We start from the raw sequence: 25,034 nt of genomic DNA, 5'->3' as shown, positions 1-25,034 counted from the left end.
GCAGGTGGACGTAACTGCCTCACATTTTAAGAGCTGTTTGAAAGGCCAAGTTACCCGTAGATCTCCATCCGCTGGTTTAACTCCTCGGATGGCAAAAGCTATCGCTGCTTGGGCGAGGCCGAAGCCAGGAGCTTCATCCGGATCTGTCGTGTGGGTGCTGGGCCCAAACACCTCGCCCATCTCCCTCAGCTTTTAGCAGGGAGCTGGGTCGGAAGTGGTCCATCCGGGAAATGACCGGTTCCCACGTGGGGATGCTGGCTTCCACGCAGCTGCTTGGCCTGCATGCCACAGCGCCGGCCTGGGCCTTGACAAGTGCTAACCCCTGGTTGCGACCTACTTAGAAACAATGGGTCCGGGGTCAACTGCCCGAGCTTTGGGCAAGTTAACAAGGTTTCGGTTAGCCCAGCATGATCGCAGCCTGCCATTAGTTCTCCCAGCTGAGGGGAATGCACAGGGCAGCAGCGGTAAGGCAAAGGGTGTGCAAGTGAGGGGGGTTCAGAACTAAGGCAGCATTATGGCGGCCGAGCGGCACTCGACCTCAGACCCATACCACCAAGAGTTGTTTGCACCGAATAGCAAGTAAATTGCAAGCCTCCAGTTACCAATCTTTAGTTCTGTCTCCTTTTCCCCTTAAAGCTGTTGTGCTTCATGGCTCTGGGAGTCTGAATGGCTTCCTGAATCAGACCTAACCGCACCCTCCACTGGTGACCACTCAGTAAATGAAAGCTACTGCCCTGTGAGACGTTCATCTGAAAGCATTTAGTAGAAATGACTTGGATGCTTGCCTAGTATTTGACATGAGATATTTATTTTGTGAAACAATGCAAGCGATTGTAAATTCCCACATACTGTTCAAGTGCAATAAGGTACAGTCGTGTAATCTCTACACAGTAGTGCATCTAGTCCTTTGCCTTTAGTTATTGCACAAAAATGATAAAGACCAGTGAACAAGACATGCGGACTCTGACACACAAGTCAGCTACACAGTGAGAAAGTAGAACAGTACACAGACTGGAATGGTCCAATAATTTAAGTCATGTTTTAATGGTGCGATTAAAATAATCAAAAGTTCAAATATACTTTTTCAATATATTAATTTCTTTAAAGTCATGTTCAGGCAGGTGCTGTTTAAAAAACCACTATTAGCTTTGTCCACAGATGTAAATTATCAAAAGTTACCCCAAGGTAATTTTGACATGACTGCAGCGTTTAACAATAAAAAACTATTAAGTTTACTTTTTAAACAGCAAATTATACAATAGAGCCCCCAAACTTGTAAACTAAACATTCTGACACAAATGCACAAAATTAAGTTGGCAACATTGAAGAAGGGTCACATGTTCATTTTGAGATCATGTAGTGTTTGATGTTGAGCGAACTTTGGGTCTTGACTCTTGAAATAATTAGCAGTTCTCTGTTTTGGCTATCATTAAAGGAAACTGCCTGCAAAATGAGCCCAAACCAACTAGAAGGACAAGCGTTTAGATTCCTATGTAAAGCCTCTTGGAACCCAGGAAATGCCAGCTAGGTTTCTGGCCCCACCCCATCCACATGAGAGAAACAAGTGAGTCATATGCAGGTGTTTTAAAATTTTCACGTATGCTCATGGTGTCAGGAAAACACTCAGGACTAGTTAGAAACCAGGTGATTATACCTCATTGGTAAAAGGCTTGATCTCATGGCTTTGCCTGATGTTCACATACAAATCCCACTGTCCCCACCCCAGCTGATAGTGTGTGTGTGTGTGTGTGTTCTATGGCTACTTGCTTCCAAAATGCACAATTTAGTAGGAAAAGTTGCTATGCCTATGTCTTTATCACCAGTGAAATGGCTCACAGAATGCTGCTCCCACCCTCCACACTACCACACGTGACAACCTCTGCAGTTCAGGAGGGTTGTGATCGCCTACAAAGTGTAGAAGTGACAAGAAGTTCCACCGCACACCAGCTGCTGAGGGGAGCTTGGGAGGAGCCCAGGACGGGAGCCTTCCAGTTGTACAGCTTTGCTCCTCGTGTGTTCATTGGCTGCTGTGACATCTGGCAGACAAAGCAGCCATGGTGTGAGTCACCTGTAATGTCTGGACCCACCATGATGACTCTTCCAGTCTTTGCCAAGTCCAAGCTTTGCAGCAGGCCATCCAGACACCTGTCACTGGACGTGGGAAATGACACCTCACAGTGGAATGGGCACCGGCAGGCAGAGGGCAGAAGCATCCTTTGAGAAACAGTAGCTGTGGCACAAGAAAAGGCCAGTGCCACAGCAAAGATGGCAGCCAAGAACCCCACACCTTGAGCCAGGTCTCGTAATACTGGGCACTCGACCTTGACCCATCACGGCTGATCAGCAGCCTCCACAAGCAGGTCTTTCAGGAGGCAGGAAGTGGAACGAGGGTCCATGGCCGAGTGCATTATCGGGATATAAACATCGTCCATGTTTGGCATGACAAAAACTTTCTGTAGGAAGACATTAAAGAACAGTCATGGGAGAATGCTTTGTCAGACTGTCACCCTGCTTTGTTCTGATAATTTTATGTTTTAGACACACTTTTAAAATTTTTTTTTTTGACAGGCAGAGTGGACAGTGAGAGAGAGAGACAGAGAGAAAGGTCTTCCTTTGCCGTTGGTTCACCCTCCAATGGCTGCCGCAGCCGGCACACCGCGCTGATCCGATGGCAGGAGCCAGGAGCCAGGAGCCAGGTGCTTTTCCTGGTCTCCCATGGGGTGCAGGGCCCAAGCACCTGGGCCATCCTCCACTGCACTCCCTGGCCACAGCAGAGGGCTGGCTTGGAAGAGGGGCAACCGGGACAGAATCCGGCGCCCCGACTGGGACTAGAACCCGGTGTGCTGGCGCCGCAGGTGGAGGATTAGCCTATTGAGCCACGGCGCCGGCCTAGACACACTTTTAAAAATAGGGAAACATTTCCTATACATTCCAAACAAATTCCTCCAAGACGCTTTAATTTAGAAAGAGTAGAGGAACCAGAGTGATTGAATACAAGAACCTAATAGACCAACCCTGTGGCAAGCGCAGCCTTTGATTTCATATACATACGATAAAATCACTCACATGAACTGATAAACAACATTAACTTAGAACTGGCTTAACTGCTGACCCTATTTGCAAATTACTATGGTCAGAATACACACCCCAAGTGAATTTATGCTTTCAAATCCTAGCAGTGAACTGTAAACTAGTATTGTTTTCCAAACCAGCAGCACCTCATAACACTCTGAAAGAAATCCTGCTACATGAACACACCAGGACACCGAGCGGCTGAGGGCGGGGCACCGCGCCCGTCTGTTCATAGAACGGCTTTCCAGGTGAAGTTCGGCGGTGCCCTCTGATCAGGCTCTTACCAAACATCAGTGAAAGCACTGGGTCTCCACACGAGGGCGCTGCAACTTCCCTCCAACTTCCCGACCTGTCTCAGAAAACGCCAGGCACCCACCTCTGCCCCCTCTCCCTCTAAAGGGGATGACCTACCCAAATTCCTAATGATGGGCTTAGGGATAGAAGAGAAAGCCAAAAGCTTCTTTCTCCAACTAGTTCACAATACCTTTCGATTTCGTGATAAAAGGAAGCTTTTCACAAAACTGGTTATCAGTTGTATTTCATTCCAGTTTTTAAATAATATTATGAAGATAATTATAAAACTCATGGAACTATGGAATTAAAAGATAAACTGTATAGTTTTTTTTTTCATAATTGCATCTTTCATGAACTTTTTGAAAACTCCATTTTTTTTAAAGGCAGTAACTCAAAACACACCACTCTAAGAAGCACGCAGGTCATTTTCAAAAATGAGACTCACCACAAGGCAAATAAATTGTTAATGCATAAAATCTACAAGACAGCCGTGCCTCGAATATCTCAGAAAATGTGATGGAACTCGCTCAGGGCAGGGCCTCAGCCGTCAGCATCTTTGGTGGCAGCACGCGGCAAGCAGGCTTGGAGAAGGCGCTCTGGGGGTGGGCGCAGGCGGCAGCTTCCCCACCGCGGGCCGGGCTACTCGCTGGCCACTGCCAGGCCCGCGCGAGCCCGGGGCACGGGGGAGCAGCTGCCTCCCGACCCGCCTGCACCTTTGGGGCTTCCTCCGCCGGCTACTTAGCGCCGTCTTGCACGCACCCGGGAGGGGACCCCGACCCACGGCAAGCCCGCGGGCTGGGCCGGGCTTACCTGAAACTCTTGCTCCAGCTTCCTCTCTATCCAGTCCGTCACGTGAACGAGGGTCACCTCTCTCTCTCCGAGCTTCGGCCGGGCTTTGAGCTCCACGTGCGGTGGCTTCCGGAAGCCGTACCTTTTTGAAGAGAATCGCCACGTTTAGACGCAGAGAAATGCCCGCGAGGGGCCACTCTGCCAGCGCCCATGCCCGGCGGGCCGGCCGGGACGCACTGCGGGCAGGGCCAGGCTAGGCCGTGGGCATGGGGTTTTTCCTAAAGTGGCAACGACCCCTCTCCTTTCTGCTGTCCTGAAAGCCACCTGTGTGCTACAGAGCCCCACAGAGAGCACACGCAGCGGCCTGTGCCGGCAGCACCTGCCGCAGAGCCGCCGAGACCAGCGGGGCCAGTGCCCACGCCGCGCCCTGACCACGGACGACGTCCGCCGCCCGCTTGCACCGCACTCCCCACACACGCTCCTCGTGGCCTCCGACGGGACCGACTGGCGCTCGGGACTGCTAGCGAAGGGCCTGGAAAAGGCACTGTGTGCCCTCAAAACCATCTGAGAACAGGAGCCTGCCCGCCACGCTGTGCTTAGGACCCAGCGATGGCCAACTGCTGTCCACGCTCTCCCGTTCTTCTCCAGGGGTCAGGAACACACTTGCCCACCCTGCGGCCTGCACTCTATCTCCCAGGCGAGTGGCATTTGTAACTGACAAACAGAAACGCTTGCCAGGGAAGTCATGTTGTATCAGCTCTTACATGCAAACTGTTTTTTTGTTTGTTTGTTTTTTAATTTTTAGTATACAGGCATTTTAAGCACCATCTTCACTACTATGCCAAATGCTCACTAAGGAAATGCTTTTTTAATTTTTTTAATTGTTTTTATTTTTTGATAGACAGAGTGGACAGTGAGAGAGAGAGAGAGACAGAGAGAAAGGTTTTCCTTTGCCATTGGTTCATCCTCCAATGGCCGCCGCGGCCAGCGCACTGCGCTGATCCGATGGCAGGAGCCAGATACTTATCCTGGTCTCCCATGGGGTGCAGGGCCCAAGCACTTGGGCCATCCTCCACTGCACTCCCGGGCCACAGCAGAGAGCTGGCCTGGAAGAGGAGCAACCGGGACAGAATCCGGCGCCCCGACCGGGACTAGAACCTGGTGTGCCGGCACCGCAAGGCGGAGGATTAGCCTAGTGAGCCGCGGCGCCGGCCCATGCAAACTGTTTTTATCTCCCCAGGTTTGGGAGGCCGCACAGTAAGGTATTAACGTCGTTATTTCTGGGCTTTTGCTTTTTTTTTTTTTCTTCTAACAGGTTGTTGTTAAGTCTTCCTGGGGAAGACCAGCCTCATAGATGGTCACTCAACTCAGAAACCCTCTCCTGACGACCCCTTCCGGGAGCGCTGGCCCACACTGGCCTCCTTCCGCGCCAGGCCGCAGTGTGGTATTTTTATTTTGAGGACAGTTTACAGCACGGTGTGGTCTCTGATGCACCACTGCATACATTTACACCCATTTTAGAGGACTTGGAATGGCAGTTTGGAATTGAGATTCACAGATATGAAGCCCGGGTATGGGCCCATGAATACTTTATTTCCGTGATTCTCGTCCCTGGCTTAATCGCCACCTCCCTCTCCTAAGACCCTGTGGATGTCCCAGGCACATCTGTATTTTTGGCAAGTCCCCAGGTGATTTCTTAAAAAGATTTATTTACTTATCTGAAAGAGCTACAGATAGAGAGGAAGAAACAGGGAGTTCCCATCCCCTGCTTCATTCTAAAAACGCCTGCAACAGCCAGGGCTGGGCCAGGCTGAAACCAGGAGCCAGAACTCAGCCTGGTCTCTCACGTGGGTGACAGGGGCCCCAAAACAGGGGCATCTGCTGCTGCCTTCTTCGGCACATTAGCAGGGAGCTGGGTAGGAAACAGAGCAGCCAGGGCTCGAGTCAGTGCTTGGATATGGGATGCTGACGTTGAAAGTGATGGCTCCCCCCTCTGCATCACAACATGGGATCCCCTAGGTGACTTTAACATACAGTGGGGGCTGAGAACCAACTCGCCGGACAGACTTCTTGCCACATGTACCAAGGGCACACACTCCGGCCTCCTCGCCATCTAGGTCTGGCCCAGAAGTCCCTGACTGCCCAGACTCTGCTGGAGGTGGGCTCCCCAGTTGTCAAGGGGGACCTGACACAGGCCGCATCCGGCAGGCAGACGGCAAGGGCTCTGTCTACAAACGGCAGTATTGTTCTTGGTGCCAGAGCTGGCTTTGGGGGGGAGGAAGACCACAGACAGAAGCTGCTCATCTCATAAACTTTGTGTATTGACTTTAACTTCCTTTAAACTTCACTTTCTTTAACATGAAGACCAATTCTTCAGTGTGAATGAACCATTCACAGAACAGAAGGGCTATGAGATTTACAATCAGTGCTAAGGCTGACAGAGCTCCCGCCCAGGGGTTCGTCCCAAAATCTCAAGGTCAAGTAGGCTGGGACTATTAGGGTCCCGCGGAAGGTCCCTGAGCGCCCTCTACGCACCATATTCGGTCGGTGGGAGGCGGCGGGATGTTGATGGCCAAGGTTCCTCGGCATTCCTGTACTTCAACAGTCAGCAGCAGGGGCGTATTAGAGACCTCTTCAATCTTCTTTTTAATGAACTCAGTCTCCGTTGCTTTTTGAAAATATTTTGACTTGGTAATTTTATCGACAAACCTCATAATCTTACTTGTTCGATGCCCTCCAACGTACCTTCAAATGAGGGACATGGGGACGTTAGCGAGCTTTGCTCTTGCAAACACAAGCCCGTGGCTCTTCACTGACCTTGCTTTAGAGCAACATCCCTCAACCCCAGCACACGCCACGCTTTGGACCGGGCAATTCCAATCCCATACTGAGGGGGCTGTCCTGACAATTATGGGATATCTGCCTATCACATGTCAGTAACACACCCCCTGGTGTGGCAATTACAAATTTCTTCAGACATTGGTAAAAGGCCCTTGGGGAGCCACAGCACCCCAGTGGAGAGCTGTTCACACCAAGAAGGGATGAACAGCAGCCTGAGGCCAAGTCCTGATGGCAGAGAGCTGGGCAAAGTCCTCGCACGGGGACGGGGTCTCGCCTCTCCTCCCCCTACTATTCCAGCACTGACCCAGTGTCTCACGCTGCAACCCCAGGTATACAAACAGTAACCAACCGCTGCCTACAGAGCTGTCACACCAGCCCTCAGGGACCACCACTCTTCAGAGGGCCTGGCAATTCTTAAAGGAAATACTACACCAAACTGACCTTCTGGCTGGCCAAGAAAATATGCTTTTGGGTCAGGTCATGTCTACCCTGTGCCTGCCCCCTGAAAAGCAAAGATTTTTTGCTTTTTAAAATCTTCCCCAGCCCAGGGTGTCAGGAATAACATGTGAATACATAGGGAAAAGCAATCATTCTTAAGAAGGTTAAGGGCTACATTTTAAACAATGCACATTAACTTTAGCACCAACTTCCCAAACCTCTAACTTCTCATTTTCTGTAGGGCTTAGAAAGGGAATAGGTGATAATGTTCTTAGAAAAGCTTTTGGCTTCTTTCAAATTTGAGCTTTTTCAGCTCCATATAAATAACAGATCCTCGTGGAGCTGGCTGGTTAATAAACACTGACCTAAGCAACAGGCAGAGAGCCCCCCCGTGAAGCTTGTGGTCCACAAGAGAAGTTCACTCGCTCACGGTTTTGCAGGCCACCAGAGGAGCCCTGCGAGAGCTCAGTTCTGCAGGAAGCAGCAGCTTTCACAGCAGGTGGGACCCAGCTGGCACCAGGGCCAGAGGCCTGGAGGCTGCTCCCTCTGACCCCGGGGCATGGCTCTTCGAACGAGCACACCCTTCAAGTCCTCTGCTATGTACTCAAAGGGCGGCAGAAAGGCATCTTGGCTGGGACCCTCTTAAGTAAGGAAAGCGGCACAGGTCTTCACAAAGCTCTGGGGCCTGGACTTTAATCCAGTCACTGACATCAGGTATTAAGGTGAAAACCGCCCACTCCAATCAACACGCAGAGAGAAGCAAGGTCACAGATGAGGGAGGGGAAAAAGGGCTCACTCCCAGCTGGCTGCTCACCCTTCTGCTCCCGGGGGCAGCTGCTTGTCTCCCGCACTGGGCTCTGGAGCATCGTCTTCGTCGGAGGAGCCAGCGCTGGAAGACTCCTCATCACTGTCGGCGAGGCAGTACGCCCTGGGCCTGCAACTGAACAGGGGGACAGTCAGCACTGCAGCCTGCCTGTGGCCCGAGCTCTGCTTACAAAGAGCACACACACGCACACTCAACCACAACGGGCCAAGACATCACAGCTGCTACACGTTGGCATCCGCTCCACCCCACCACCAAAGGGGCTCCATCCGAGAGTGCAGGACGGCGCGCGGCCCCTGGGGCTCCACACAGAACGCAGTGATTTCGTCAGGAGCACAGCTGGGACCGAGTGGGAGGCGGATGGGAAGAACGATGGTTGCAGGGGTGAGGTGACGGCGATGAGGGGGTTGTGACCACGTCTCGCTGATGAGGGAGATGTTCAGGCGAGTCCCTGGACCTCGGCTGAGTTCAATGACTGGGAGGCTTTCTGGCTCAGTTCCGCCCCGACTTGGTTTTGACTCAACTCCTTCCTAATGAAGGAGGCGTCTTACCCCGCCCCTGCCCTTTGTCTCCTGAGGACCACTGAGAGCACCAGCAGCCACAGGCAAAGTCTCAGGGATTCCAGGAGGCAGCTGATACAAGAACCCAGGAAGCTGCTTAGAGAAGGCCCCAGTTGTGAAGCCCGTGCTTTCACGAAGGGGACTGAGGCCTCAGCGCAGAGCAATGTCGCTCCTCCTCCCCCCACGGAGGAGGCTGTTTCTGAGGGCACAGGGCATCGGGGCTGTCTGGAGGGTGAGTGGTCGAGGTTCCTCTCTGAGGGGCTCCGGGGGCTTCCTGGCCAAACCTTGGCACCACCAAAGGTGGCTCCCTTCCTGGACTGTGGCATTGTATCCGAGAGAATGTTCAAGGCCCAGTCTCTGAGGCTGGGGGCCTTAACTGGGGCAGAGTGAACAAGGCACAGAATAGCTTCTGGACACATCGAGCAACCAAATGTCACTTAGCAGAGACTGGCTCTCGTATCTCGGACAAGGACAAAATTGGCTGGGCAGAAGGCAGCAGGGCCCAGGCCCTCTTCCTCTGCAGCTGCCCTCTTTTGGTTTCTGCTGATGCCCCGGGCCACCAGAAGCCCACGGGGGCAGTCAACTTCTGACCAGTGGGGCCTAGGACACCCAAGGGCAGAGAGGACGAGCAGCGTGGGCATGCAGGCCGGACAGCGGCCCCCGTCGCAAGCTGGGAGGGCAGGGCTGCAACACGAGCCCGGCTGTAAGAGGATCTGCCCAGTGGCGTGCTGGCAGTACACATGGATCCTCCCTGACTTCGGCTCTTGCACCGTTAGAGCCACAGCCAACAGCTAAAGGGAAACTCCCTCTGCAGTCCCTGGCCCCAGACCCTCTTCCTTCTTGCCTCGGAGGCCTGGCTAGTCCAGGAGCTGCTTTTGTGCCTTTACTGGTCCTAGGGCCATTTCTGAGTGCTCTGTGGATGGACAGCCCTCACAGAGCTCCTGTATTTTAAAGTATGCATTGCAAAGCGTGATTCTCTGGAAAGCTCCAACTGGGTCTTGGGATGAAGACCATCAGAGCTGAGAACCACCAAGGATGACACAGGCATGTGAGAAACGCTTCTCACTTCTCCATCACTGAATTGCCTGTGCTCCCGCTCTCACACAGCCAGGTGTGGAAGCTGCCCTGACAGCACAGGTGCCTTGTGCCCTCATCCACACAGCCCGCAGACTGCCTGAAAGACTTAGGATCCTGGCAAGCCACTGCCCCGAGTGTCCCCACAGGTCCGTGGCCTCTGGCAGCTCAGATCTAGGCTGGGGATGCCAAAGGCTGTGCACTGCAGTGAGCTGTCAGGTTCTCAAACAAATTCTCTGTAGGAAGAGTGAGGATAGATTCTGTAGCTTGCAGTGAATAATTCAGACCATGCTGTATCAGTAAAGGCAGAGCAAATCATGTGAAATTCTGATTCTGACCAAATGGTATCTCTGCTCTCTGCACTGTAGCTGTGTAATACGGTATCCAATACTTACTAACGAAACACGTAGCTAAACACGTGGCAGATACTCAGCTTGATAACAACTGCATTTTATGATCTCAACCTTATGATGTCAGCAAGGACTTCAGAAAAACAGGGAGAAGATGTGCTAGGAGGTGATGAGTGGAACCTCAGGATCCCACAGGAGTGTGCTGGCCTTTCAAATGAGCCACCTCAAAAGGTTTCAGCTATGCTGCCTCTGCGGAAAAGCTTTTGGGAAATGTGTTTAGAATCAGATACGTGAGAAACACTGCGTTGTTTTATCACTGATATTCTGCTTGGGCACAACATTTTAGTTCTTGGTTGCATAATCATCATCGACTTGGATGCTTTCCAGCAATTTCCCTAAGATCCAAACCATCTACAAAGCAGGACGGTTTGCTGTCACTCAGGATGGTTAAAAGCACCTCGGGCTCCAGGGGCAATTCTGGAGCAGCCCCGAAACGCTGGACGTGAAGAATGGGTGACTGCATCAAGCAGCCCTGTGAGGGGTCCGCTTTGAGGGGGCCACACCCATGAGACTGGTTCCATGTGTCTGCCGCAGACACACAGGTGCATATATCCATGACCTAGACCAAGTCACGGGGTAAACCACAAGCACACAGCTCCTAGCACTTCAGGGCCCAGGGTAGGGAGGGGCGGTGGCGGCGGGGGTTTGGGGGTCTGGCCAGTGCCGTGCTGTGGAACAGCGACTCCGTGTGGGGGCCAGAGGCCAGGCTGCAGTGCAGGCGTGAACGGCACGCTCTGCTCAGCCGACTCCCTGACAGCCTGGCTTTGCTCTTTTCACTTCAGTTCAAGGTCAGACGGCTCAGCTCACTACCTGAGTTCAGTTCTGAGTCCCTTCTATCCCTACAGTGATGTTAACTACTGTGTGGGAAAACAAGGCTATTTGAGAAACAAAGGACCTAAAGGAAAGGTGCCAACAAGTACACTGGGGACAGCGGTTTCCAAAGGAAGGGACTCCTACAGGACAAGGCAAAACAGACTGCCCTCCCTCCCTCCATCTCCCCCTCAGGGTGCTATGGTAAACAGACTTTCCACCAGACGGGAGGGCTTCTTAGAGGCCCAGCAGCCATCTCTGCAGAGACCTCACAAGAGCCCAATCATGTGTACAATTCCCAGGGGACTGACACCAGCAGCGAATGCAGAAGCCCTGCTGGGGCTGGGCACCGGACAGCAAAGCCTCACACGGAATGAGGCCCTGGACGGGCAGCTGTGGCTGAGGGAGGCCACCTCCTCACTGCGATCCAGGGTGAGGGGTCAACAGTAAGGCAGCTGCTGGTCCCAGACCCCCTGCTAATGACAACCACTCTGGAGACTGCCCCCGCCCTCCTCTGCCACTCGGCCTCCAGCCTCCTGACTGAGAAAGTGGAAAGCGGACTCCAGAACCATTCCTGGGATTCGGTTCTTAACCAGGGATGGGCTTTCAAAGGCTTCTGATGCTCCCAGAAACTGAGCCAAAGGGTGCATGTAAAGACATTTTTCTAGAATAAGAACCCAGAGCTCTAAGCCCCTAGGAGGTCATCAGTGCAAAAAAGGGTTAAGGGACTGTTTTTATCCCAAATGAAGTACTTCTGGATTGTGTCCTTTCTTGCTTTTAAAATTAAATGACAGGGGCCGGCATAGCAGGTAAAGCCGCCACCTGCAGTGCCAGCATCTCATATGGGTGCCGGTTCAAGTCCCGGCTGCTCCACTTCTGATCCAGCTCCCTGCTAATGGCCTGGGAAAGCAGTAGAAGATAGCCCAAGTGTTTGGGCCCCTGCACCCGCTTAGAAGACCTGGAAGAATCTCCTGGCTCTTGGCTTCGGATTGGCGCAGCTCCAGCTGTTGTGGCCACTGGGGAGTGAACCAGTGAATAGAAGACCTCTCTCTCTCTCTCTCTCTGCCTCTCTGTAACTCTGCCTTTCAATAAATAAATAAATCTTAATAAAAAATTAAATGACAGCCAATTACACATCAGCATATAATTTAACCCTCACAGGAAGAAGCAAAAACATTTTATGCCAGATTTTTCTGGAGTGAAAATAGTACTTTAGGAATACACGGGGGCCTGGCGTAGTGGCACAGCAAGGTAAGCAGCCACCTGTGCTGCTGGCACCCCAAACTGCAGCAGCAGTTCAGCTCCCAGTCGCTCTGCTTCTGCTCTAGCTGCCTGCCACAGTGCTTGGGAAAGCAGGGGAAGAATGGCCCAAATACTCAGGCCCGCCACCCATGCTGGAGCTTCAGATGGCTTTCCAGGCTCCTGGCTTTGGTCTGGCCCCGCCCTGACCAATGCAGACATTTAGGGTATAAAACAGCAGATAGAAGATCTCTCTGTCATGCTACCTTACAAATAAATGAATCTTTTGTTTAAAAAATTTTTATTTATTTACTTGAGAGGCAGAGTTACAGAGAGAGAGAGAGAGAGAGAGAGAGAGAGAGAGAGAAAGGAGAGAAAGGAGAGAAAGGAGAGAAAGGAGAGAGAGAGAGAGAGAGAGAGAAAGTCTTTCATCCTCTGGTTCACTCCCCAAATGGCCTCAATGGCCAGAGCTGAGCTGATCCAAGGCCAGGAACCAGGAGCTTCTTTGGGGTCTCCCATGTGGGTGTAGGGGCCCAAGCACTTGGGCCATCTTCTACTGCTTTCCCAGGCCATTAGCAGGGAGCTGGATCAGAAGCAGAGCAGTCAGAACTTGAACCGGTGTCCATATGGGATGCCGGCGCCACAGGTGGATGCGTAACCTACTACACCACAGTGCCAGCCCCAAATAAATTAAAAAAAAATTAAATATAATGCTTCCATATTCTAAAGGCTGAGGACTTCCCCCCATTTAGTCTAGAGAAACACGCCTTGTTCAGAAATACGTCCATCCTCTCATCATCCAGACTTCATGAACCTGGAAGTGTGCCAAGAGAGCCACGTGAACAGTCGTGAATGTGGAACTCTGAGTGGCACAGGCCTCAGGGGCCTGGCCTTGTTGCCTGCCTGACGCCCAGGACCCCCTTCCACGCCGGAGTCCCTGCTCTTCCCCGCGGGCAAAGGGCTCCTTGCACAAATGCTGCTGGCCCAGGGGTGCTCTGCCGTGCTGCCTGTCAAGGCTGCCTCTGCCGACAGAGCCTCACGGTACAGGCAGCTGGTCCTGCAGCTCTTGTCACGAGCCTAACTGAGGGAGCCCAGCTCTGTGTGGGAGGGGCAGAAACTGGGTCTGACTGGAGGACAAGCCCAGGACCCCAGCAGTTCAGACTGACGAAGTCTATGAGACCTTCCCTGGAAGGAACACCTTTCACTGCCCTGACGGCAGTCCTAAGGCCCACAGGCTATGTCTTTCTGTATAGGAACAGGGAGAGAGGACAGGCTTCCTTGTGGCATCACATGGACCCAACAAGACTCAGCACTTATGGGGTGTGAAATGCTACATGGACAGTTGATAAATACCACTCACCAGAAACCACAAATCCATAGATTGCCGAATCCAAACACATTTTAACAAATAGCAGAAAGATGAAAGGAAAACAGCATAGATACAGGTTAGATTGCATAATAATTCTCCATTATTAAAACAGGAACATTAAGCAACTCAGATAAATCACAATAATCTAGGCAAAAGAGTATCCCCCAAATTCCCTATCTATAATCACAAACATGAATGAAAGCATTAGCCAGTACCATAACTCAGCAAAAAGCTAAGAGCCTGAGTCTCGTAGCTGGGCCTGAGAAGATGGCTCCTCATGGCATTTTGCTGTCACTGTGCTGTGGACTCCGCGCAGAGGCCTAAGGATGCGAGGAGCAGACTCCATCCAGCATTTGTCATTTGGTAAAAACAATAACGTAATCTAAGTTTGCAGTCAGAGCAGTCATTTTAAGGTATGTGGGATTGTAACAGTGCCAGCTGATCCATTCTAGACATTTAAGGGGGGAAAAATCAAGTTGCATTAATTTCCTCACAATTTTGAAGTGTTCACTAAATCAGATGGCCCTGGGCTGCAGATGCATTACCTAGGAAGAGCTGAATTTACCAAGCCAATCAATGCTGTATTACTCAGGGAGAGTGCTTCTCAGACCACCTCAGAATCAGTCACTGTGTGATGAGGGCAGACAGACCACTGGGGGACTCAGGCCGCGCCACACACGGCCATCATGGGAGCAGCTTCCTCCCTGAGGATTCTACCCACTGCTCAGAAGCATCTACTCCGCTGCTCTGAGCAGTGACGCTGTACCAATACTGAAGTCAAAGGGTGGGGTGCTGTCGCAGCCGAGGAGGGCTGGGACTCGCTCAGTGCGGACAAAACTTGCCAACTGTCCCCTGAGGTTCTGTGGGCAGAAGCACCCACACAGGAGCTCACTGGGCACCCAGGGCGACTGGCCTGTACGTCCCACCTGTGTCTCAGGCTGGAGGGAAAAGCTGGGTCCCCAGGGTTGGGTTAGTAAATTCATATATAGCCCCTTACCCTTCTCTGCCAATTTCTCCAACCTTCAGGGCTTCAACAAGAGGCTCTTTACCTAGTTTGGTCAAATTCATTTTGGTCTCGAGAGTCATCAGAAAGGACCCATTGTAGGACATTTCCAAATCGATCCAGAGGCCTGGAGAAATGGTGAAAAAACAGAAGTTTTTTTTTTCCCCCAAAGAAACACACGACTATAAGCAGTATAGAAAGTGTATTTGAAAGTGTTTACGCAGGCATCACACAGGAAGTGGCTATCCTGAGACAGTGAGAATGCTACACCGCAGGCCGGAGGAGATTGAGTGCTCTGAGCACGTGGCAAATGCCAGCCTTTCAGAACCTAGGAAAATGGCCACTGTGAATTCAGTGCACATAGGCTGCTTCTCCTCATGTCACTAAGAAAACACACGCCCAGGATGAGGAAACGGCTTGACCTAGGGCAAAACCAAGATGCTGCCTGCTGCCACCCAGCCAGCTTTGAGGCAGGGGGCCAGGCTGCTCTTCACAGATCCATGAGAACCACCATTTCTCGCAAAATGATCCAGTATTAACAGGGCCCTGCAGAAATGGATCCAATTTGGTTTGGTAGCATAAAGACAGTGATAAAAACTTTTAGACCACCCCCCACCTTTTTTCTAGAAATTGCCTAAATATAGAGATGCAAGAATTAACTTTGAATTCCTAGGATTATCCAGAACCATTCCGTACCCTAGTTAAAAAACCTAAGCTCTTGGGGCCAGCGCTATGGTACAGCAGGTAAAGCCGCTGCCTGCAGTGCTGGCATCCCGTATGGGCGCTGGGTTGAGTCCTGGCTGCTCCACTTTCAATCCAGCGCTCTGCTATGGTCTGGGAAAGCAGAAGATGGCCCAAGTGCTTGGGCCCCTGCACCCACATGGGAAACCCCAAAGAAGCTCCTGGCTCCTGGCTTTGGCTCAGCCCAGCTCTGGCCATTGTGTCCATCTGGGGAGTAAACCAGTAGATGGAAGATCTCTTTTGCTCTGCCACTGCCTCTCTGTAAACTCTGCCTTTCAAATAAATAAATCTTCAAAGAAATTTAAAAATTAAAAAAAGAAAAACAAACCCTAACTTTTAGTAAAGGCAGCGGGATGACCGCTGACCGGGAGTCTACAATGCAGGCAGGGTCGTCGCACGATCCACTCCGCAGAAGCTCCCTGTGACCTGGCTGGTGAGACAGGCCAGGCTGAGCCCTTTAATTCCTCACACACGCAATCAACATGTGAGCCTCCAAGCGGGTGCTGAAATGTTAATAAACTTTATAGATCTTCCTAAGACAAATGACAACGTCTAAAACGAACAGGAAATTTGTCTGAAGCCACTGTTTACACACAGCAGAGTGTGTAAGCATTTACAGTAAATAATCCACCCCCTAGGGCCACCTCTCAGATAAATGCACTCTTCAACCTCAAAAAGCACTAACGATGCAGCTCCTCAGAGAAGGCAGAACAATTTGCATTTTATTTTATTTCAATAAATTATTTTTCTCATAATTGGAGGTAATTATTTTCCATGAATGACCTGTTTTAATTAAGCAATATGCAAATCAATTGAGATGATCTTCTTTGCAGCGACACCCACAAAACATGTTTTATTTCTTGCTTACTTTATGCAGTTAAAAGTCATTAATTAACGTGGTATTCAAAGTACCGTTCCTGGAAATAAAGGGTACATCTGCTGTCATAAAGACATGCAGTCACGGACGGCTTCCAGCAGAGAGGGAATCGGGGCAAAAGGCTAGATTTCCACAGATTTTTGCCTCAATAAATAAAAGAAGATCAACCAGGGAGATATTTATTGTACAATTTCTCCAACTTTATATGAGAAACACTAGACTGAAACAACATGGCTACTGTATGTATTCAAACGTGCTTATTTCTTTGGGAAATCCTAGTCAGATTTCCAATAAATATTATGTATTATTTTTGAATGCTGTCACATTAAAGGTAGCAGAATTTGACTGCTTACAAAACGTAAAGTTTTGTTTTTAAACTGATGGGATATAGACGTGACCTTAGTAAACTGCTGGCTCCAGCCCCCATTGCTGGGAGCTTCCCCTTCAGTGGCCTGGTATCCGCTCCCACAGCGAGCTAAGGTGTGATGGCCAAGGGCAGAGATGGAGCCCAGTCATGGAGACTGGGGCTTGGGTTTCACTGCAGGTTCTCAGCCTCCGTGTATCACTTTCCTCTTCTGCTCTTCAGGGGAGGGCTGTATGGCCAGTGCCTGGACCTCTTGGCCTGGCGGCTTCCCTTTCTTTGCCACTGCCGCCCACCCTGACTCCTCACTCTAGCCTTGCCTGCTGCTGTTGTCTGCACCCTAAGGTAAGGCCCGGACATCTAAGTCTTCACATGGGGAGGGGTCTGCTTCTTATGTCGCTGAATATGCCCCCCGAGGCCCACCCACACGCAGGGCCTGCAGCCCTGGCGCTCACTGAAAATACAAAGGCAAAAAGAACGGTTTGAGAACTTTCAAAACAGACATAAACGGGCCGGTGCTGCGGCTCACTAGGCTAATCTTCCACTTCTGGCGCCGGCACACCGGGTTCTAGTCCCGGTCAGGGCGCTGGATTCTGTCCCGGTTGCCCCTCTTCCAGTCCAGCTCTCTGCTGTGGCCTGGGAGTGCAGTGGAGGATGGCCTAGGTTCTTGGGTACTGCACCCCATGGGAGACCAGGATAAGCACCTGGCTCCTGGCTCCTGGCTTTGGGTCCGCGCGGTGCACCGGCCGCAGCGGCCATTGGAGGGTGAACCAACGGCAAAGGAAGACCTTTCTCTCTGTCTGTCTCTCTCACTGTCCACTCTGCCTGTCAAAAAAAAAAAAAAAAAAAAAAAAAGAAGACATAAACTGCAAGTGAATGTTCCAGCAAATCAAATGCGTGTTATGTTCTGATGAGATAAGGAGGCTACTTTGGCATAAGGTGAGAAGGAGAACTCACTTCTGTGACAATGACTCAGCAGGCAAAGAGCACGCAGACACCTGGGAGCATGCGCAACTCCCATGCACGGAGCTGAGACCAGCAGGGTAGGTGCTGCCTTGCAGGCCTGAAGGATGGAGGTGACAGCTACTAGGAGGGCTGTCTTCCCTCAGGGACAGACGCAACTGCATGCAGCATGAACATGCAGGTGCCCACTGCTGCAGAGTGACATGTCAGCTCTGAGCCAAACACTCATCTAGGTGAATGGGGTGTAGGGCTTGTTCCTTGGCGGTCTTGACCACCGTGCAGACTGTGACGAGGCATTTGATCCCAAACGCTGCTGTCTGTAACCACCTGCTCTGGGCAGTGCTCAAGGACAAAAGCCAGGAGTCAGGAGCAGGGCAACTTTTGATGCCTTCAGTAGCAAAAAGGCACACAGTCGGAGATTCTCAGGAAAGCCGACTCAAGGCGTGAACACCAAGGGGCTCCTCCATACGAGGGGTGCTCATGTTGAGAGGCCATCCACAGTGGCCGTGGTGCCCGATTATCAGTGAGCTCCTGTCTGAAGCTGGCACTTCCTTTGGCAACACAGGAAACACAACTGACACAGAAAATGACAAGTGACCACCAGCCTTCATGCCAGGACCTCCAGGACTCAGGCAGCTGCTTCTCTGCGATTCTGCTTCCTGAGGCGCTGTCAGTCACCGCCATCCCCTCCTTCTCCCTGCCCAGCGGAGGGCTGTGGCAAAACTGACCGTGTGTTCCACCTAAAGGAGTCTGTTGAGTTCTGCATTCGTGAAATCAGAGTTAAGACATCGAGATGAGAGCCTGTCCTCAGTAAGTATCTGCTTCAGGTCAGGCTGCGATCCCACTGTGATCACTGGAGAGAACACACGTGTGGGATGTGGGTCCTGAGACAGGGGGCGCCACAACCACAACAGGTATTCTGCCTTCTCCCTGGGTTTCTGGTTACCATCGCCACGTCCTGGGCAATACATATAAACCCAGTGGCTTTCCACAGCAGTTCCCTGCTCTATCACTACTGCGGACTCAGTCTCACTGAACAGGGTTAACATGGAAGGCATTACAGGACTCTGAGCCTCGCACACCTGAGCTGGTCCTCACGCCAGCTGCTCCTCTGTTTCCCTCTACCTGTAACTCCTAATGGCTGAGTTGCAACCTGAAAGTCACCATTTGGCATCCAAAGAACACAACCTGTTAAAATGGAACATGTGATAATATAGTATCAAGAACAGACGCCAGCATTACTTGGCTCTTGGAAGAGCACACCAGTGACTGTTTTGGTTCTTGGCAAACAGACTGGTGCCATATTGCTCAATCAGACGCCACAGAAAATCAGCACTGCTTTGTATTGGGATAGGCCCATTCAGCTTTATCTACCTGTAGCTGCTCTCTGACAAACAGCTCTGCCTCTTATTTAAGGTATGGAGTCGCAGATCAGAGTCCCCACTCCCCCATCTAAGTTCCACAAGAGGGGATTTGTTTCCCTTTCCACCCAAGTAATTTTTCTTTCTGCAACACAATCCGGCCACGGCATGTGCCATCCCTGCCAGCGCTGAACTCCAGTCTGGCCCTGCCTGGCTCTCAGGCCCGGGAAGCCCTGGTCACTGCAGCTGCAATCCTGGTACTGCACGCAGAGAGGGTCACAGACCGACTCTGGCTCCAGTCTTCTACCACACTTACTTGACAAAGTGACCTCAATCCCAGCCTTTTGAAAGGCACTGGGCATGACAGGAGACGGTCTGGACCACAGGTATAGATGTGGAAATCCACAGTTATGAGCAGGTCCAGTCAGGAGACAGGCCAGGCTCCTACTCGTGCGGGGTATGCAGCTCTTTCCACAGATTGAGAACTGCAGTAGAAGCCTGGGCTGTTACTTTCTTTATCTTAAATGGCGAACCCGGGTGGCACTCTGTCCATTGGGGACACACAAGGACTCTGCAGATTTAGATATGTGCAGCAAATGTCCTGAAGGCTGAATTAATTAATCCAAATGTGAGGGCTCACAGTCTACATGCTGGTTCACTCCGACCCTGAATGCCACACCTTCAGGCACTGCTCCCATGCTTCCGACCCCAGGGACAGAATATAAGACCCCGGCTAATGGAAAAGAAGCTTCAAAGAGCTTTACTAACAGTAAAGTTTAGCAGCAGCAGCAGCAGCTGACACTGATGGCTCACTACCTGCCACACACGCTCTCTGAGCACTTGACACGTCACACTTACCCTCCCCCCAGCATTCCACGGGTGAGGAAATGGGGCCCAGAGTGATTAGTACCTGCCCTGAGGTCTTAGTGCTGGATGATGTATGAGCAAGGCCTAAACACAGGGGCCTGGCTGCAGCGCCCAGTGCTCCTGGTGGGACAAGATGCAAAGTGGGCCGCTGATGAGCCCTGGGCTTTGGTGTGCACGATCATGGCAGGGTCTCGCCAGGTGATCTCTGATTGCCCTTTCAAGTCTAAATCACCAACCTGCCCGGTTCTTTAAATGTTTTTGAAGAAGAACTATACATTCTAAATTAATTTGTATCTATTAAAAAAACATTAGGAGAGAATGTACCAAAAATGTACCCAAAAGGTAACCCTGGCTGTCTCTTAATGGTGCGATGATGAGAGGTATCTTTTTCCTTTCATCTTTTTCTGAATACTTCAGTTTTCCCCACTTAGAGCATTTCATGAATAAACATTATCCTAAAAGTTACCAGACTGACTGATAAAGACCGAATGGGTCTGAGAGGGCAGGCCCTGGCAAGAGCAGCCTAGGATGGGGCTAAGAGGCTTGCAGGAGACCAGACCTAGGAGGGAAGGGAAACAGCTTCCTGGGCCTTGCCACATGGCCAAGTGGAGGAAGGAGATCGATTCACAGCCCTCAGGTAGAGGGGCTAGTTCCAGGGTGGGTGGCAGGGAACATAGCAGAGACAGGAGGGCACAGCCAGTTTCTAAGGGACGGATCTTGTCCATCTATCAGCCACCTGCCCTGGGAAGGATGACCACTTCACCTTAGCCACTGCACTAGAGGCTAGCTGTATGTGCTAGAACTCAGCTCGGCGAGCACACATGTGATTCATCCGAGGGAACGACAGATCTCGCTCCTATTAGCGGCTCAGCCACAGAAGCTCAGAATGGCATTTTTCTGTTTATCCCATAGGACCTGCCAACTTTTGGGTTGCCAGAGAGCAATTCATATGTGAGTGCTGGTTCAAGTCTCAGCTGCTCCACTTCCAATCCACCTTCAGCCATTGTGCCTGAGAAGGCAGTGGAAGATGGCCCAAGTACCTGGGCCCCTGCCACCTGTGTGAGAGACCCGGATGGAGTTCCTAGTTCTTAGCTCCTGGTTTTGAACCAGGTCTAGACGAGGCTGTTGCAGCCATTTTGGGTAGTGAACCAGGGGATGGAAGGCTTCTCTCTCCCTCTCTCATGCTGCCTTTCAAATAAGTAAACCTTTAAAACAAATAAAACACAGTCATGTGCTGAGTAAGGGCTGCGCACATGACAGTGGTCCCATAGGCTGTACCACCTGACAGCACAGCTGCTGGGTTTGCTGGCTTCTCAGGATGCACGCTCACCACTGAGTGAAGCGCACCGGTGCCCCCTTCTTGGGCATCTGTTTTACCATCACATGCATCCCTTGCAGAGCTGGACCAGCCTAGCCTGATCAAATGTTAACACCCCACAGGCTGTCTTTCCTGTTTGTTTCTACTCTAACGTTTTCTCCCCCGTCACACAAGCATGTAGAGCTCCAGAACTTGCCTTGAGGAGCTAAAGAAGCCGCGATGGATGAAAATACAGCCACGCTTTGGTCTATATGCTAAAATGTCTCCCGTAGCTCCTGCTCTACGGGAACAGGAAAGGAGCTCAAGAGTTAGGTCTCCGGTGAATTTCCTCAATGCCTGATCCAAGCCGTCCTGTGAGGCTGCAGAGTTCAACGGCAACGGGGGTGGGGCTGGTATTCTGAAACAGTGGGTTGGGCTGCTGTTTGGGACACCTCATCGCATACTAGAGTGCTTAGGGCTGAGTGCTGGTTTTTCAGCTTCTGATCCAGCTCTCCACTAATGCACCAGAGAAACAGCACATGATGGCTCAGGTACTTAATTGCTGCCACTCATACGGGAGATCCAGGTGGAGTTCCTGGTTTCTGCCTCTGGCCTGGCCCAGCCCTGGCTGTTGTAGCTGTTGAGGAGTGAACAAATAGATGGAAAATTGTGTGTGTGGTGTGTGTGTGTCTTTGTGTCGTCCTGCCTTTCAAATAAATAGATTGTTTTTAAAGTCATAAAGGCACTTGTTAGATGCTACAAGCCCCATCCTTCCCCCAGGCCATGGACCTGCTCCCATCTCCTTGGAAATTCCTACTAATTTAGCAAAGGACAGTACTGAAATAAGAGACTGCTAACCCATAAGAAAACAGAACATGTGTGTTTATAATTTACTTTTTTTTTAAAGAGCACTTTTTTTTTTTTAAGATTTTTATTTATTTGACAGGTAGAGTTACAGACTGTGAGAAAGAGACAGAGAGAAAAGTCTTCCTTCTGTTGGTTCACTCCCCAGATGGCCACAACGGCCAGAACTGCGCCGATCCGAAGCCAGGAGCCAGGAGCCTCCTCTGGGTCTCCCAAGCAGGTGCAGGGCCCAAGCACCTGGGCCATCCTCCACTGCCCTCCCGGGCCACAGCAGAGAGCTGGACTGGAAGAGGAGCAACCAGGACTAGAACTGGCACCCATATGGGATGCCAGCGCTGCAGGTGGAGAATTAACCTAGTGTACCACGGTGCCGGCCCCTATAATTTACTTTTTAAAGCCTTACTCTCAGCAGACTTACGTTGGGTGATCATTGATGAGCCTGTCCCAAGTCAATCCCTAAAAGAAGCAAAGAGCGAAAGACAACAGAGAGGCCACTCGAGTCGAGGAAGGATGGCGGCTCCCAGCCACATGGCTAACACACAAATGACTCATCTCACAATTTCACATGGAGTGACAAGGACTCTAGCTAAACCATTCATAAATAACCAAAATCTTTTCTGGTTTTTCTTTCAGTGAGCCAGAAATGACCAAATCCAGGACTTCTCAAAATTCATCGAGGTGTAGACATAACAGAGGGTTTACAGATGATCTCAATATGCAGGTGTTAGGTGGACACTGGATTTGCAATTACTACTCCAGCCTACATTCCTGAAATCAATGTGATGCTAAAACCATGGAAATATGGCCCCACTGTCAGCTGAAATATTGATAGATTTGTTACAGTTGCCAACTGAAAGGCCAGGAATGTCTGTCCATATTTACATCAAAAGCACACAACAGCAGAAAAATGATTTCACTAATGAGAATTCAAGAGCCATGTGACACAATCATGCAGAGAGAAAAGTAGCTTCTATAGTCTACAAATTTTACATAACATTTGTTTCAGAACAAACACCATTCTGTGGGAAAGCTGTATTTATTTTCTCCCTGGACCTTGTTCCTGAGCCATCTTAGGCACAACGGAAATACAGTTCCCGTGGGGGCGAGGGTTCTCCCTGCAGACCAAGGGGCTCTCCTCCTCCATGGTTTACTCCTCTTTCTCACCCAGCTCCACACTGTGCACTAAACTTTTCCTCTCAAGTTCCTTTTAAACCTGCATGATAGGGGCCGGTGCTCTGCCTGCAGCACTGGCATACCATATGGGTGCAGGTTCCTGTCCTGGCTGCTCCTCTTCCAATCCAGCTCTCTGCTTACGGCCTGGACAAAGCAGTGGAAGGTGGCTCAAGTGCTTGGACCCCTGCACCCGCATTGGAGACCTGGAAGAAGCTCCTGGCTCCTGACTTCAGACTGGCCCAGCTCCAGCCATTGTGTCCATTTGGGGAGTGAACCAGCAGATGTAAGACCTTTCTCTTTCTCTCTCTGTAGCTGTGCATCTCAAATAAATAAATAAATAAAATCTTAAAGAAAGGAAACCAGACACTCAACATGAAACAGAGATGTTAAAGAAGTCTCTAACTCCCTCTAAACCCAAAGCCTTCCATGTAATGAATCTGCAACAACAGAAAAGTCACTTGTGCTCCAGGGCCAAGTAAGAGTTACCTTGGTGATCAACATTAGGCTTAAAGGCCTGCAGGATTTTTGGCACGGCCACCCCCATGTCCAGTTCCGTCAGAGTTAGCTCGTTCATAAAGTAGGGTAGCTAGAGAAAAGAAGTAAACAGTGAATGAGACATTTTTTTTCACTCTAACCTTTTAGTACTTCTGACCTCAGATAACAAAAGCAAGGTGAAGTTTGTGACCTGCAAGACCTGTATGACTGGCAAAGGGAGAAAGTGAAAAGAGAAGACTTTCCCTTCACATGCCCCAGGAAGAGGGCACCCACCATTCTCCACGGAAGGGACAGGGGTGCCCCACACTCGCCCTTCCAAGAGAAGGGGTCCACCTGGGAATGTACGCAGCAGGGAGCAGTGTACTGCTTTCCTCTCACCCTGCCAGGCACACAGCCCTCCCGCTCAGGGAAAGACATCAAACAGTCTCTGTGAGAGACACAGGGCCGGCCCTGCAGCCCTGCCCTGGGCCTGGAGCTGCTAACCCCAGCCCTCTGCTTTCAAGAGGAGGAAGAGGCTGTGTGGGCTCTGGGCTGGCTGCTGACATCTTATCTTCCAACTCAGGGCCCTGTGGCTGGCTGTTTCCCCTGTAGAACCAGGTGGCCACCTCAGGAACACAAACAGACGGACGCTGGTCAACATAGCCCTCCCACAGCCCAGCCCCCCATTCTGCCCCAAACCAGCCCTGCTCTGTACCAGGAGCTGGGGAAGGGATGTCATCAGTCTGCAGATGCCAGACAGAGCTGGCTGGAGCTTGATTAAGCCAAAAATGCTCTGTCCTTTACCCAAAGGAATGACAGGAATCAAACGGATGCACCTCCATGCCCACATTTCCCTCCTCATCTAATTTTCCCTCAGCTCACTTTCTGAACTTGGAGTCCCTGAACTCAGAAATTGTGGCCAAAACTGTGTTGTGCATTGCTCTAGGGGAAGGAGCCATGCTTTCTGCTTGCAAATGTAACCATGATCTGAACATACCCAGGACTTAAGCTACTGATCACGTAAATTCTCAGGGAAGACTTGGAGACCAAAGTGCCTCTTCCCTTGCTGGGGCTTCACTGGATCAAAAGGTTCTAAGGAACCTCAATAAGGTCTCTTATGGCAAATGAGTCACCTTAATGACAGTGATGAGGAATATTTATAGAATTTAAACTCACTTCCAAGTAGGCCTGAATTAGCACCAGGAGTGTTTCTTCAGCAAAAAGAGAGCCCAAACAAGGCACCATCTGGCCACCACGCAAAGGTCCAACCCAGAAATGTCTATGGCGTAATGCTACCCCGCCAGCCTGGGAAGGAGGTCTGGGTGTGTGCTGTG

At 50.9% G+C, this 25,034-nt stretch overlaps 1 protein-coding gene across 7 annotated transcripts in view; it reads right to left on the bottom strand.

Annotated features, from left to right (window-relative positions):
• Positions 1 to 786: 786 nt before the first annotated feature.
• The window catches only part of TEX2 (testis expressed 2), a 124,546-nt gene continuing 100,298 nt past the window's right edge, over positions 787 to 25,034 (bottom strand). For 4 of the 7 annotated variants that reach the window (XM_051825828.3, XM_070060470.2, XM_070060472.2 and 1 more), the window contains exons 7-12: positions 23,713 to 23,812; positions 14,717 to 14,849; positions 8,249 to 8,374; positions 6,691 to 6,900; positions 4,177 to 4,297; positions 787 to 2,453 (exon numbers count right to left, since the gene is read on the bottom strand). In XM_051825828.3, coding sequence (XP_051681788.2) covers positions 2,331 to 2,453; positions 4,177 to 4,297; positions 6,691 to 6,900; positions 8,249 to 8,374; positions 14,717 to 14,849; positions 23,713 to 23,812 — 813 coding nt within the window. In that variant the 3' untranslated portion in view covers positions 787 to 2,330. The remainder of the gene's footprint in view (positions 2,454 to 4,176; positions 4,298 to 6,690; positions 6,901 to 8,248; positions 8,375 to 14,716; positions 14,850 to 23,712; positions 23,813 to 25,034) is intronic. The other 3 variants (XM_070060473.2, XM_089316797.1, XR_011383425.2) reach the window with 2 other exon arrangements.

The sequence above is a fragment of the Oryctolagus cuniculus genome, chromosome 17 (assembly GCF_051225735.1).
Source record: "Oryctolagus cuniculus isolate XC-2025 breed Fujian yellow rabbit chromosome 17, ASM5122573v1, whole genome shotgun sequence".
NCBI classification, from domain to species: Eukaryota; Metazoa; Chordata; class Mammalia; order Lagomorpha; family Leporidae; genus Oryctolagus; species Oryctolagus cuniculus.
This window is presented reverse-complemented; position numbering and strand designations above follow the sequence as displayed.